This window comes from Leptodactylus fuscus, chromosome 7, assembly GCF_031893055.1.
Source record: "Leptodactylus fuscus isolate aLepFus1 chromosome 7, aLepFus1.hap2, whole genome shotgun sequence".
Lineage (NCBI taxonomy): Eukaryota > Metazoa > Chordata > Amphibia > Anura > Leptodactylidae > Leptodactylus > Leptodactylus fuscus.
The window spans coordinates 98,147,723-98,163,394 of record NC_134271.1 but is presented as its reverse complement, the minus strand read 5'-3'; the positions used below and the strand labels follow the sequence as shown (position 1 = coordinate 98,163,394).

The following is a 15,672-nucleotide window of genomic DNA, read 5'->3' as shown; positions in this document are numbered from 1 at the left end:
GGTACCGTAGCTCTTCTATGGTCAGAAGGGCGTTTCTGACACTCAGTCAGAGACGTCCTTCTTCACAGCACAGCCAATTGCGCTGTGCTGTGAGAGCCGGGAGGAACGCAGTACTCGTCCATAGACTAGCATTATCAGGGAGGGAGGGGGCGTTCCTCCCGGCTCTCACAGCACAGCGCGATTGGCTGTGCTGTGAAGAAGGACGTCTCTGACTGAGTGTCAGAAACACCCTTCTGACCATAGAAGAGCTACGGTACCGGACCGTAAGCTCTTCACACTGGGCCCACATCGGGAAAGCCGACACTGTGCTGAACTCAGCGCACTGTCAGCTTTCCGGCAGTATATAAAACTGCCTGTGGGCAAAATGGTGAAACGTCCGGATTCAACTTGGATCCGGCGTCCCTAGGCTTGTGCGGGCCGCACAAAATTGTTCGGGGGGACGCGAGTTTGAGACCCCTGCTCTAGAGGGTGGCATACAGAGTGCACTGTTCTCCTAATTACATCCTGGAGAATAGATTTACATATTTTTTTACCCAGAATCCCTAGCGGAGCAGGAATGACTTGTAAGTCTCCGTACTACCTATGTAGGCACACACTCTTCCTGATGTGTACGATTATCCCCTGACCCTGGTCTTTACACCAGACACTGTACAGTCATCTGAGGAGCTTAGCCAAACTGGTGAGCCGGGGATGTATGTCAATAACAATTACATTGACTTTTTAATAACTCGTACAAATCAGATTGCAGCTCTGGAATATCCTGAATTGCAGTCTGTGTTATAAAATAGGCAATGTGTGTGCACTCCTCCACCAGAAGTGTTAGTGCTGAAGTATAATACTTACAGTAACTTAGGACTGGTACAAGATAGGTGCTGTATAAAGTGCCTCCTGTAGAGAGAAAAAAAAAAAAAAATATATATATATATATATATATATATATATATATATATATATATATATAATATATTAAAATGGTAGTTGGGTTGAACCTGCATTTTAACACTTATAAATCTCATTGAACAGTTTAGATTGGTTTGAGTAGAACTTTTATGCCCCTTATTCTAGGTTCACACTAGCGCTCGATCTCCATTCTCAGCTTTCCGTCTTCTGCATGCAGAAGACTGAAAGCTGTCAGACCGGGACCGGCCGCGAGCGGTGGTGAGCATTTTATGCTTTCCGCCGCGAAACCGTTTTTTAAAAACCGGACACAGAGTACTGCATGTCCGATTTTTAAAAAACTGTTTCGCGGCGGAGAGCATAAAACGCTCACTGGCGCTCACGGCCGGACATCTTTCAAACCCATTCAAATGAATGGATATGAAAGAGTCCTGCAGGTTTCAGTCTCCTGCCTCTGTTTTGTGCAGGAAACAGAAACCTGCAGAACGGAGACCGGGCGCAGCTGTGAACGAGCCCTTACACAGAATATAGTTCAGTTGTCATTAGGAGTGTTGTGGATTTTTTTTTTTTCCTCACCTCTTTTTGATCCTGTCTTTTATTCCTAGCGATCGTCCAGTACCGATCTGTCTGATATCCCCGCACTACCGGCTAACCCTATCCCAGTTATCAAGAACTCTATAAAACTGAGACTGAACCGGTAAAACGCTCCCCCCAGTCTTAGTACCTCAGGGTCCATATACAATCTCTCTGCCAGATGAACAGTGGTCGCCTGGAAGTTCTGGAGAAGAGGAGTACGTGAAGTGTGGTGATACTGGAAAAAAAAAAAAATACAAAAAAAAATATCTAAAAAAGAAAGTTTAGCTAATTGTATTGGCCTCTAAGCACCCTGTCTGGACGCCCAGGTTAGTATGATGACTGAGCACTAGTAAATGGTTACCATCTGTTCCATAATGACTTCCCCTAAAGGACTGGGATGCTGGGAGAAAACACACAGATAAGACTGGTCACTGTTGATATCTGTACTCTATGATAGTTCATGTATCTCTTGCAAAATTGACAATACAGCTGGCCTAAAATCTCTCAGCAGTCGCACTTTTATGTTTTGTTTCTTTTATCAGTAGTGAGGAACTTTTAGATGGGTTTCTTTTAATTGTCCTTTCAGTTTCATTCATATGCTAGAATTTTTTGCATGTTGGATCCCAACACTGGACTTGTCATTTTGATGGGTTTCTTACCCTTCTTATGAAAAAAATGGAAGTGAAACTTGATGTTTGTCTTAATACCATTAAGATATCATTTGTGTGATTTCTGAAGCTACAAGGTAGGCCAATTTCAAGGGTCCTTTTTTTTTTTTTCCCCCAATTTCCCCTTCTCTTCCCTTTCCCTCCTTTAACATAACTCATACTTGTCATAGAGATTATAATCTTAGTTCTCCAACCATTTAATCTCATCTAGGGCAGTAGAAGCGTGCCTTTGTCACATGACACACAATGGCCAATGAGGCACGTGATTCCTTCGGTAATATCGGGTTTGTTTAAGCTAAGGCTTTTTTTGTTTTTTGGGGGGGGTTTTTGTAGTCATGCTGCAAAGTGCAGTAGTAGTGAGCAATGGTAGAAACTATCATGTACAAGTCAGCCAACTCTTTTTTTTTTTTTTTTTTTTTTTTCCTGCAGTAATTCATTGACAACTTAAGCTGTGACTTGTCCTCTAAGCTAGGTAGGGTACAGGAATATATGTCAAAAAGGGCGTCTACAGCAGTGCTGCTGTTTGGATAAATTAACAGGAATATTGAAAGTCTGAACCCAAAATAAAGCTTTTGGTTTCGCTAAGGTAGTTGGTGTGTGATTCCCAGTACGGTTGGCGGCATGCTAACTCCTACACGGTTCTCCTTCGCCTCCGATGTCGACATTCTCTGTACTTTTGTTTTGAAGTAATCCTTTGCAGTCTGTTGTTACAAAAAAAAAAAGCTTTTGTTTTCTTCCCCTATTTCAGAAGCCGCGCCACTCATGGCTGTGTGGTATTGCGGCTCGTCTCCCTTCAGACTAGTGCTACACCACCAGACTGAGCATATGGACAATATTGAAAGACTCTTGAGTCCTTACAAAGTCTGGCATAGGTGTATGTTAGTTTTCCTTTCAGCCTGTGCAATAATTGCAATTTCTCACCTCTACAGCTCCCTTTCCTGAATTTCTTCCTCCCACTCATAGAACATTTTGACCTAATTAACTTGTAGTTTGAGGACACACAGTAAACAGGCAAGGCCTTTGTGTGTCCCATATAGTTCTGGCAGCCACAAGGTTATTGTAGTCATTTGTTTACACAGCAGAGTAAGGCCCCACCCCAGTTCATTGTCCACAGCTTTATAGAAACCTAAGATGTTTATATTTTTCTTTCTATACCCCTACCCCATACTCTCAAGATGTTGGCCTTTTTTTTGCCCACCCTCTGTGTTGTAATTTTTAACTCTAATTTCCCCAACCTGAAGATCAGACTGTTGCTTCCGCATGATGTATGTATTGTCCCATGACTGGAGTTTGCTTTGTTTTATAGTACCCGTTCTCCTTGTATTTTTCAAAAGCTATTTTGTAAACAGATGATGTATTTCTCAATTGAAAAAAAAAACAAGAACAAAAAAAATAAAAACCGCACAACCCCATGGAGCTGTATATTCTTGTGGTATATTTGTGTTTTGTTTTTTAAGGAATATTTTTCTTTTAACAACTCTACCCTATTACAGCCTATCTTGCTGTCTCTCTGCGTCTGGTTATATTGCTCAACACTGCTGGAAATTGTCCTATAAAAACAAATTGTGATGGCCTATTAAAGCCGGCCCCAGGGTGATGAGCTAAAAATCATACACTGTACTTTAAAGGGACATGGGAAGCTTAAATGGACGGACCTCTCTTTATAGCCAAAAGGACTAAAGTGATTAAGATGGAACTCTGACTCTTTAAGCAACCGAAATACTGACTTAAAGAGGGTCTTTCATCAGATCGGGCACATGCAGTTTTATATACTGCAGGAAAGCTGACAGTGCGCTGAATTCAGCGCACTGTCGGCTTTCCCGATCTGTGCCCGGGGTAAAGCGCTATCGGTCCCGTCGGGACCGTAGCGCTTTACAGTCAGAAGGGCGTTTCTGACAGCCTGGAACGTCCTTCTGCCTCGCAGCACCTATCGCGCTGTACTGTGGTGCGGGAAGGAACGCCCCCTCCCCTCCCTGATAATACTTGTCTATGGACGAGCTGTGTGAGCAGAGGAAGGGGGCGTTCCTCCCCGCTCCACAGCACAGCGCGATAGGCACCGCGAGGCAGAAGGACGTTCCTGGCTAAGTGTCAGAAACGCCCTTCTGACTATAAAGCGCTACGGTACCGGGACCGATAGCGCTTTACACCGGGCACAGATCTGATGAAAGGTCCTCTTTAAAAGATCTCCAATGAAGTCTATAAAAGGCCTTCGGAAAATGGAAACTGAAATGTGATTGGGTTTAATGACTGCTGTACTTGTCTATGCTAATATTTTGACAGGAGGCTTATAGTTGTACCGTGTTTCCCCGGAAATAAGTCATCCCCCTAAAATAAGACATGGCTGAGGTTTTGTTGAATTGTCTAATATAAGGCACCTCCCGAAAGTAAGACATCCCCCAAAAACCATTGCAGCTGGCTGAACACTGTGCGCGATGTTCTGTGTGCACAGGAAAGCCGGCTGCTGTGATACTGTACATTGCATCCACTGTTCCTGTTGCTTGTAGGATGAGCTGGGAGATGCCCGCTGTGCATACGTATGCGGCACGGGGTCCACTCTCCCAGCTCATCCCACAGCAGCAGGAACAGTGGATTACAGCAGCAGCCAGCTTTCCTGTGCACACAGTGTACAGCGTTTAGCCGGCTGCAATGCCCGCGAAGTGAGGTTCTCTGACGCAACCACTGGAAACCTCGTTAAGCCCCACCCACCACTTCCACCGAGGCCAACAGCAGCACCAGCGCTGCTACGAAGATGGGAAAGGTAAGTAGCATACCTATTTGACTCTTTCCATCGACACTTTGTTCATTGTTCCTGAGGGTCCTCACTAGGACCTTCCTGCTTTCTAGGCTTCCATCCCCCTATGAATCTGGTATGTGATCTAGAAGGCCTTTTGGCTTATGGGTTTGGCACTGCCCTTCCGTGTCTTGGCTCTCCCTGAGAGCTGTTAGAGTCAAAGGGGATGTTCTGCATCAGTTTTCTGCTGTCCAACGCTACAGGCTGCCACCTGTGTTTCATTCACACTTTGTTCCTGGACCTGAAGAAGCTCAATAGATTTGTTCGTATCTGCTGATTCCACATGTAGCCCATTCTTTCCGCAATATACTCCTCCCTGAGTTTTCACCAGGTGATGGTGTCCCTTGCAGCCTTTCTCCAAGGCAGAGGAGTTGTGATTATGTCTAATGGGTTCAAGCCTTCTCCTTCATCAGCAGGTAAAAGTTCTGTCTTGTGCCTTCTAAGTTTTCCCAGGTCTGATCTGTGACCTCTACTGCCGCAGGTGGCTGTGCTCTGGGATGTTCGCTTGGTCGTGTAATTCCCACCTTCTGGGACTGCTTTAGGACATCCATGATGCTATGTCCCCCGATGAAATAAGCTTGAAAATGGGATTTATTTATTTTTTTGTACTCTCCTTAAAATCCATTTCTCAATGTATTCACTGGAGAACACAGATCTCACCCTTGCTTTTTTTTTTGCTGTTCAGATCCTAGCTTTTTTGTTGCAGGTGCAGGACGTGTTTGTTGGTTCCATGTTTTTTTTTGGTTTTTTTTTTGGTTCTTTGGCGTCTTTCTCCTGCTGCTGTCATACAAACTGACTACACAGTGTCTGTAAGAAGGGTATAGCCAGAGGCGGAGCAGACAGCTTTTCATTCTCCTGGTGGCCAGGTCTACACCCATGGTACTGTATCCCCCAGTGAATACAATGAGAAAAGGATTTTATGTTGAGTATTTGAAAAAAAAAAATCCAGATTTTTCACACAGAAGGGAAGAACACTATTTGGAGCACAGACTTAGTTTGTTTCTTAGATACCAGGCCACTTTTGCAAAGCCTTTGAAATACCAGTATAGTGGAATCTGCTTTTCAAATTCCCAATGGTGCTCCTTCCCAACTTCAGTTTACATTCAAATGTGGGGTATTTCAATCCGTGAAAAATTGTGCAACATTTCAAAGTTATCCTACTAAGATAACTAACACATAGGATTAACACCTAGGAGACTTTGTATCTTAGTATATTAACTAAGTTAAACTGCAGGACAATTCAGCTAATTGCAGTTTGCTGGTAAAGCCTGTTCTGTTATCTTTCTATGTAAATACACAGATAATACTGAGTCTCTTCTGTACAAGCATCTGCATATTATCTGATCTGCATGAGTGTTCTGTGTCCTGTTCAGCCAGAGGGAGGGAGGCAGTGTGCTGAGACAGATGGGAAAATCCTATTAATCCAAATTGGCAGTTTTCCAATTTTAAACAGGCCAGAAAAATGAATATCTAATGTGCTGCTAAATTCTCAAAAAACGAGAGCTTTTACGGTAGCCAGAAGTCAACAGCCTTCTCCTCAAGCGGTACAGAGAAGGATTGAGAAAGCTAAGCGGCAAGTGGCTCTTAGAGCAGCTAAAATATCAGAGCAGGTGGATCACTGATGCCAACAACACACTCATTATATGTTGTCCTAATGAGCAGCTGGAATAATCACAGGCACGGCGAACAAGTTTAGGGACAGGCCAGCTTGAGAGCTAATGAAACGCTGGAGAAGGTGAATTTTTATTCATATATTTTTCATTTCTCTCTGGACCCTGTTCTGAAGTCCATGCACATAAAGTCACGGGCAGAAGCTAATTGTCATATAAAGTGACACGTGGGCAAATGTCTGTTCTTTTGGGGGTTGTTGCCATGTCCTCCATCCTCTGCTAAACTAATGCTTAGCCGAAGGGGGCCACCACGTGGTACAAACAAAACGCACCATCAGCTGACATACAATTTTGTAAGCCTTCCTGAGTGCTATGAATAAACACATTTAGTGTTCGAAACGCATCAGCTGTTTCTCCATCATCTACATGTAACTAATATGTTCGTATCGCACTGACTACCATGATTTTTATGGACTTTGTCTTCAATCAATAAAAAAGTTTTACTCAAGGAGCCATGGCTTTGCTGGAATTTTACTTTCTAATGTTTGGTTCCTGAGTGCTAGGTGGTGTACAGATCCAGACAAGGAGTTTGAATATATTTGAGGAGAACTAGGCATCACACGGAGTTTCTTCCACTGCCAGGTCCTGGATCACAAACTATGTTGCGGGTCCAATAATGGCCATGTTGCTTTTTCTACAGCAATGACAAAGGCTGAATGAGGAACTTTTTTTTTAATGTAGATTGTGAGCCCCATGTAGGGATCACAATGTACTTTTTTTTTTCCCCCCGTCAGTACAGCTTTGTAGAATGGGAGGAAATCCACACAAATACAGGGAGAACATACAAACTTCTTGAAGATGATGTTCCTGGTGGAATTCAAACTCGAGACTCCAGCGCTGCAGAGCTAACCACTAAGCCACCGTGTTGCCCTGAAGGAGGGCCAATTTTGTCATAGAATGCACTTAATTTTCACAGGTCATGATAAAATCAGCTTGCAAACCAAACACCACATTGGAAAAGCCTCAGCTTGCACACTATTGTGTGCCTGAGGTTAAACTGATGAAATATGGGGTTAAAGAAAGCTGCATTGTGCATCCTACCATGACTCAGTGGGTGCAGCTGGACAGCTATCCAGTTAAAGGGATTACCCAGTTTCAAGTATTGATGGCCTATCCTTAGTATTCAATATTATACCTATGGGGAGGGTCCAGGTACTTCAGTGCTGGTTAGTGCATAGACTTCAATGGGCCAGAACTGCAGTACCTACAACTTACTGCTGCAGTTGGCGTGTCAGACCACTGCAGATCCTCTAGAGACTGTATAAATCTCTAAGTCCTTTACACATCTGATGAACAAGAATCTATCAAGAGTCCCAGTCTTAAAATCCAGCAAAACAAAAACCTAATTTGCAAAAGTTCTTTCCTCTGTTGCAATACCATACTGTGTGTATGGAGCATAAATTATATACCAACAGTTTGACGTCTTCAGATCAGTGCTTGTCGGCTGACCACCAATCCAGTCTCTCTGCAGCACCCAGCTCCCTTGTCACTGTGGCCAATTTTTACTACTTAAGTCTCTTCCACTTTATAGGAGATGTAAGAAAAATCACCTAATTAAGTCTTTTGATTTCATATCTAATCCCCTAAAGTGTATCTTCCCACAAATGGTATATACAAAGACAGTAGAACAAAGATAGTGAAGACTGCACCAATTTATTTGTTTATATACAAATCAAGGTGTTCTGTTTGCACAAGTCTCATCATGCTGTTTACAGTCTTCTTGGCGTGAATGTGAACTTGAAGATTCTCATAACCTGGCCAGAGATCTTGTCCAAACTGGAGTTTGCTTAATCCAACTAAAAAGGGAAAAGATTGTCAGTAAAGCCAATAAAACCCACTTGAAGTAAAGAACAGAACTACAGGTCAGACAACTAGCACAAACTGGTAGTGTAGCAAGGTATACTGGTGCAGGTTTGCTTCCTGGTAACAAATCTGATCTGTACACAGACCCCCAGTAAGCATGTGGATAGCACCATACAAACTGTTTTACCAAGTGGGAAGCAACTGGACTGCAGGAAAAACTAATCTATGGGTTGCAAAAAAAAAAGTAAACCACTCATTCACCTGCTGGCAAGTTGTAGTATTGTACAACCACAGACTTCATGGTTTCCCATTATCAATCCCTCTACGTCAGTTATCTTGGCTAGTGGGATGTTACTGCAGTGCACTTTCCTTTCTTGTGCCACCAGCCCAGCATATTATAAGTCATACAAAATTTCTGGTACGAGTTACAATGAGAAGTCTACACCAGTTCCTAAGCAGTGTAGCTCTTTATTCAGGCACATGGCTAGGTCACTTAATTCTGAGGAGGCCGGAGCCTCTTTACAGATTAGTCCTGTTCTAGTCTTTGCTTTTATGTGACTGGCATACAAAACTGTACTCTACATATCGGCCCCAATAACTTCAATAGATTTCCAAAGCCACTGTCACCTGAGTTCTATGTGCATGCAGAAGAAACCAGCCCACTCAGATTAACTGATATTTAGTGACAAGTCTGCACCTAAATATACACCAAGTGCTGTGAAGCCTACCACACGCACGCACACTTACCTTAATAAAGCCAATATCCTTTGCATACTGCCTGAAGCACTGACGGCACATGTTCAGCCCGTATTTGCGGATCAGTCCATGTCTGTTAGAGCACACACGGCTGTAAGAAAACAAACAGTCATAACTATAACAGGTGAACAAGTTAGAACATTTATGCCATGGATTTAGGTTAAATCTGTGAAGTGGGGGAGGGGCATAAGGGGGAACTGATTAAGAGAAAAGTGTAAATAGTTCCCTGTTATACACAACTGAATTTTGATATTTTATATATGAATGTTACTTTTTTATTATTACGCTAGGTTCACACCAGCTTTAGGGGATCCCCATAACAAGCAGGACCTCTCTGCTGATTTCAGGAGGAAACTCGATGGACCCCATTACAGTCTACGGGTCAGATAGGGTTTCCATTTGTCAGGTCCCCAAAGAACAGAAACCCAAACTCTAGTGTGAACCAAGGGTTACTCCATATTCCTATTCAGTGGCACTCACATTACCAAAGAAAAAAAACAGCTCAGCATCCAAAGCTATGGATTCTAGAAGTGACAGCAACCTCCCTAGAGTCCCATTGTAGGAGATCTTAGTGATCCCTACCATTCTAATACTGATCATAACATCCTAGAAATACTAGGATGCTATAGCATGTCTGGGGAGGGGGGGGGGGGTTCTACAATAAGGATAAGACTCTGGACTACTGGCTGATACATTGTAACGAATCATCAGGCCCGGGGAGATGCTCCAGTGCACAGACTGCAGAGCATTTACTAGACAGTGATCTATATGATGCGCGGCCATGTTAAGTGATTATGGTAACACACCAGGATGTACAAGTCATATGATACAGATAGATCTGTGGCCTAGACACTCACGGCTGTGCATAGGTACAGAGGCCAACACACAATCCTGGCTCCAAGCGCCTCTATAAAGCTGAAGCCCGACGCAGGTCACATCCACACCCGGCAAACCTAAAGCAAGTGCCGCCATCTCGGCCGCCATGATGCTTCCATGCGGCCTAATCTAAGCCTCCCTAAACTGCCACCTCTTGGCCGCCGACCACCCCCACCCGTCCCCAGAACACCCTCCACAACATAGCGAGTCGCCATATACGCACCAGGAGCGGGATCCCTGGCCGAATTTTCTGGGGTGGCTCCAGTACAGCTGCTGGTGACCCATCTCGTCCGTCTATCTGCTCGCGAAAAGGAAGAGGCGGAGCTGCGCAGGCGCTAATCAACCCGGCAGGGGCTTCCCAGCATGCACTGCGCGCGCGCACACACTTCTTGGTATCCCAGGTCGCACCGCGGCGGCAAGGCTACCATGGAAACCGAAGCGCCTTCTTCTGTGGTTCCTGTCACTGAGGTGGACGGCGTTACCTTCATTCAGAATGTCAAAATCTCAATGAAACTTTAATAAATAATATCTGGCGTGTTATATCAGCCATAGCGTATATACCTTCGTATTTGCAGGCTCACATACGCTGTGCAGTCACAGTGTGTCAGGACAAGCTTGGGGCTATGACATAGAAAGGTGGTAGCAAGGCCGCTTTAGACATAGGGCTAACAGCACAGCTGCAGCGGACCCCCTTAAAGGAGTAGTCCAGGCTAAAATATTCATTTTTAATTAGGCTGTGAGGTGACTAAAACAAACATACCACGTCCCAGGGCGGTTGGATACTTCTGCTCAGGTGTCTTTTTTCATTTTTTCACCTTCATTTGGCCTCATTAAAGAATAACATTTTAGCTAAGACAATCCCTTTAAGCCTATATGGCCCCACTTGTGACCAGGCCCTTAAGGCAGAGGTTCTTGATAGGTCTCCTCGCCACAATATTACCTTCAGCTGTGGTGCCTTGTATAATTACCGTTTCCAAATCTTCCAACTTTCAAGGGACAGAATATGCAGGGTGCTATGTGCTCCATGACACATGGGCTCGTTCACACGTGAGCAAAGGGGAGGTTTTTGACAGCGGATTTCGCGTCAAAAACCTCCCCTTTACAATGGTGGTCTATGCAGACCACCGGGCTTCTTTTTTCCGCTAACGGCGGGCTGCTACTAGCAGAGAAAAGAAGCGACATGTCCTTTCTTCAGGCAGAAACCGTGGCTCGCTGGGATGCGGCTTCCGCCCGGCGGCAGCACCCTCCTATGTCGGCTCATTCATTTGAGCCGACATAGGAGGGGAAATCCGCGATGGTCGCAGCAGGCGGGTTTTGACCAGAGAGAGATGCGGCTCGCCGCGTCTCTCTCAGTGTCAAAACCCGCACGGGCAGTTCACGTGTGAACTAGCCCGAGGTTCACCCATGTTGCGTTGACTCCGCCCATTCTCATTCATTTTTCTTTGTGCCACACATACACACAGTATAATGCTCCTACAGTCACCCTAACATTATGTAGTCAAAGGGTAAATTTCAGCACCAAAGACAACCTCACAGTAGTAAAACTTAACTTCTAATGAGAAAAATAAAGTCCATAGATGCACAAGATATCAGTTAAAAATTTAAAGCACTTACCACAGGACGGTAGAAAAACAAGGACACATAGTGAAACACTAGCCGCCTACGCATTTCAAGGCAACAGCTTCTTACTCATGGCAATAATTTTTAACTGGTATCTTGCGCATCTATGGACTTTATTTTTCTCATTAAAAGTTAAAGGGGCTCTATCAGCAAAATTATGCTAATAGAGACCCACATATGCATGAATAGCCTTTAAAAAGGCTAATCAGGCACCGTAAAAGTAATTTTAATCCCCCGTCCCATTTTAAAATAAAAGCATAAAAACATATATGCAAATCTTACTGAACGTGCACCGGGGGTGGTGATGCATGATGCCGCGTCATCTTCGGGCACGCCTACCTCTTCTGTCTTCTTGTAGTGACGCCCTCTGGTTCCGTGCCCTTCCGTCTTCTTGTCTTCAAATCCCACGCCTGCGTAGTAACGCTTCCCTCCGGAGCACTACTGCGTAGGCTCACTTGCCAGTCCCCATAGAACTACACAAGCGTACTGCCATTAAGTAAAATGGCAAGTGAGCCTGCGCAGTAGCGCTCCGGAGGGAAGCGCTACTACGCAGGCGCGGGATTTGAAGACCTCAAGCCGGAAGAAGACCAATAAGAAGCTGGCAGAAGAGACGGGACCAGAGGGCGTCGCTCTAAGAAGAAAGAAGAGGTAGGCGTGCCTGAAGATGACGCGGCATCGTGCATCCCCGCCCCCGGTGCACGTTCGGTAAGATTTGCATATATGATTTTATGCTTTTATTTTAAAACGGGACGGGGGATTAAAATTACATTTACAGTGCCTGAATAGCCTTTTTAAAGGCTATTCACGCATATGTGGGGCTCTATTAGCATAATTTTGCTGATAGAGCCCCTTTAAGTTTTACTACGGTGAGCTTGACTTTGGTGCTGAAATGTACCCTTTGATTATTTACCTCTGCCTGGCCCGGGAGGTCATTATTCTTTGTGCACCTGGCAGACTCTCACTGATCCATTTTTATGCTTTTTTGGGGCCGTAAATCTTTTTTCTTTCTTTGCCTAACATTATATGCTCTCACATTATAATGTTCCCCTCCAATTGCACTCCAATATGAAGTCTCTCTCCTAGTCCTCCAGTTTAAACTGGAGGAAAAATAGAGGGGGACATTAAACTGTAGGGATTAGTTGGAAGGGGACATTAAACTGGAAGCATCTGGAGGAGCATATTAAACCGTATGGGTAGCTGACATGTCCCCCTCCATCTGTCCTCAGTTTAATGTTTCCCTTCCATCAGCCACCAGTTTATAAGGATTCTACCATTAAAACTTTTTTTTTCTCCCTAACACATCGGAATAGCCTTAAGAAAAGCTATTAGTCTCCTACCTTTAGCTGTCTTCTCCGCCCCGCCGTTTGGTTAAAATCTCGTTTTCCGCCGGTATGCAAATGAGTTCTCTCACAGCATTGGGGACAGACCCCAGCACTCAAACAGTACTGGGGGCATCCCCAATGGTGCAAGATAACTCTCCAGCGCCGCCTCCATCTTCTTCAGGAACGGGGTCTTGACGCATCTTCTTCAGTATTGTAAGCGGCCATTTTCTCCATTTTCTTTAACCTCTTAAGGACCAGGCCATTTTTCGGTTTCACATTTTTGTTTTTCCCTCCTCACATATCAAGAGCCATAACTTTTTCATTTTTCAGTTCACAGTCACATGATGACTTATTGTTTGCAGGACAAATTGTACTTTGTAAAGGCACCATTCAATATGCTGTGCAATGTAATGGGAAGCTGGAAAAAAATCAGAATGAGGTGCAATTGGAGAAAAAATGCATTTGCAACATTTTCATATGGGTTTAATTTTTACAGCATTCACTGTTGGGTAAAAATGATATGTTACCTGTGTTCTGCGTTTCAGTACGAACACGGCAATACCAAATTTATATAGTATTTCTAATGTTTTGATAACTTTTAAAAAATGAAAACCTTTGTAAAATAGAAAAAAAAAATTGTGTCGCCATGTTCTGACACATGTAACTTTTTCATATTTACATGTATGGAGCTGGGTCCGGTGTCTTTTTATGCGGGACAAGATGACGTCTTTAATGATAGCATTTGGGGAAAGATCTGATGGTTTGATCTCTCTTTATTCAAATTTTTTTATAGGAGGCAAAGTGTTGAAAAAAAGCTAGCTGGCTATTTAAATTGTTCTTGCCGCTACGCCGTTCACCGTATAGGATAAATATTTTAATAGTTTGGGCATTTTGGAGTGTGGGGACACCTAATGTGTTTATGTTCAATTTTCTTTATTTACTTTCATATCTGAAATAGGGAAAGGGGGGTGATTTGAACTTTTGTATTTTTTTAATTTTTTAAATACTTTTAAAAACTTTTTTTTTTCTTCTTTTACATTTATAATCAGACCCCCTAGGTATCTTGACACCTAGTGGGTCTGAACGCTCATACTATTAGTGAATAGCAAAATGACAGCAGTTCTATTAAACGATGCCTCTGGCACTGTGCAATAGAACCAATGCTATGACAAGCCTGAAAGCCTTTTCAGAGCATAGAGTACTGCAGTGTCACTCCAGTCATTTCACTTGGAGACCCTGAGCACCCTCCCAATATACTGCTGTAACTTTCAGCGCTTGGAGGCTGCCAGAACATTGGCACTAAAAAGGTACCATTCTGTCTGGTTTTTGTCTACCTACAGAAAGGGGGCAGACCTGGGCCCACGAATGCCTTGGTCCAATAAATTTACAATGACATGTGTGAGAAGATTGTTATACATTATAATTAAAATCCAATTTAGGCCCTGACGCATGGGAAGCCCAAAGCTTCTTAATAACTTTGAAACATCTTCCACCAGCATTCATCACAATGTGCAGGTCTTAAAGGGGTTCAGGATAACTTGAAATCCCTACACTAATCTAAACACCCTCCGCCCTTCTACTTTCTAAATAACCTAATTAATCAAAATTGTATAGTTCCCCATATCCCTGGGTTGGTCATGGACATTTTCTGAATATCTGGTGAGAATCCGTTTCACCATTTCCAGAAAAGGATCATCACTTCTACTCCCTCCCCATCCACCCCATTATATTTACCCTCCAAGCCTCTTCCTGAGGGATGACTCCTCCTTCTTTTCTGACTGCTGCCACTTCTCCCAGTGCTGCACAATGATGCCGATAATCCACCTCTAATACACAGCTTCCACATGCGCAATAGAGGTGGATCATCAATGCAGAGAACAGAGCAGCGATGGAGAAGAGCATGTGTCATCTCACAGGAAGTATACTCCTATAATGGGGTCAAGTTTGGGCTGAGGGAAGGGCAGGAGAGCTAGAGAGACAGGGAAGGGATTATGGGAGAGAGGAAGGAAGGAAGCGGAGGAGAAAAGTGAGAGGAGTTAGTGAGGAAGCTACATAGCAGGAAGCTGAAGCAAGTAAACAAATTCAGGAGATACCAGGAGCTCCCAGAGACACCAAGAAATCACTCAAAACAAGGCTAAAGGTATATGGGTGCATTTATTAACAGACATTAAAAAAACTATTTTTGCCCGGAAAGTCCGTTTAAATTTTTCCCAAAATGCATACGAATTTAATAAACATGACGTAAATGATGTTGCGGATTTTTTTTTTACACAAATAGCACCAGAATTGTACCCAGCAAAAAATGGAGAAGCCATCTGTAGCAACCAGACTACGTTCTCATGAGGTAAAATGAAAGGGTCATTCCATATCAAGTGATCCAAATAGGAATATTTTTTTTACCTGACGTCTTTAGATTTTTTTTATTTTTATGAAGTACCACTTAAGTTAATTACAAATAAAAAGTTTTGAATTTTTTTCTTCATCAGTTAATTTTTATAGACTTTTAAAGTTTTGAAAAAGTGTGAATTTTGGCCTGGTATGGCTTTACATTTTTTAACATATCTTGGGCTAGAATTAAGATAAATAGGTGGGAGAGGCATCATTTTTCTCAGAGCGGTACCGGCTTTCATTTGATATGTCACAAGACGATGTTTCTTTATATTTTGTTTTGGAGAAATCAAATTCAAAATTTT

At 43.4% G+C, this 15,672-nt stretch overlaps 2 protein-coding genes across 3 annotated transcripts in view; one reads left to right on the top strand and one right to left on the bottom strand.

Moving 5' to 3' along the window:
* The window catches only part of PAPOLA (poly(A) polymerase alpha), a 35,242-nt gene extending 31,704 nt beyond the window's left edge, over positions 1 to 3,538 (top strand). For both annotated transcript variants that reach the window (XM_075282607.1, XM_075282606.1), the window contains exon 22: positions 1,503 to 3,538. In XM_075282607.1, coding sequence (XP_075138708.1) covers positions 1,503 to 1,598 — 96 coding nt within the window. In that variant the 3' untranslated portion in view covers positions 1,599 to 3,538. The remainder of the gene's footprint in view (positions 1 to 1,502) is intronic.
* A 4,698-nt stretch (positions 3,539 to 8,236) lies between these two features.
* Positions 8,237 to 10,385, bottom strand: RPS29 (ribosomal protein S29). Its single transcript, XM_075280706.1, has 3 exons — positions 10,261 to 10,385; positions 9,153 to 9,252; positions 8,237 to 8,398 (listed from the first exon to the last, which is right to left on the bottom strand). The coding sequence occupies exons 1-3, from the start codon at positions 10,320 to 10,322 to the stop codon at positions 8,390 to 8,392; spliced, it is 171 nt and encodes a 56-aa protein (XP_075136807.1). The 5' UTR covers positions 10,323 to 10,385; the 3' UTR covers positions 8,237 to 8,389.
* Between the last annotated feature and the right edge of the window lie 5,287 nt (positions 10,386 to 15,672).

Excerpts from the sequence above, each read along its gene's own strand:
- RPS29 (XM_075280706.1), bottom strand. The coding sequence starts at position 10,322 with ATGGGTCACCAGCAGCTGTACTGGAGCCACCCCAGAAAATTCGGCCAG. Across the intron at positions 9,253-10,260 it reads GGCCAGGGATCCCGCTCCTG|CCGTGTGTGCTCTAACAGAC; the intron begins GTGCGTATATGG and ends GTTTTCTTACAG.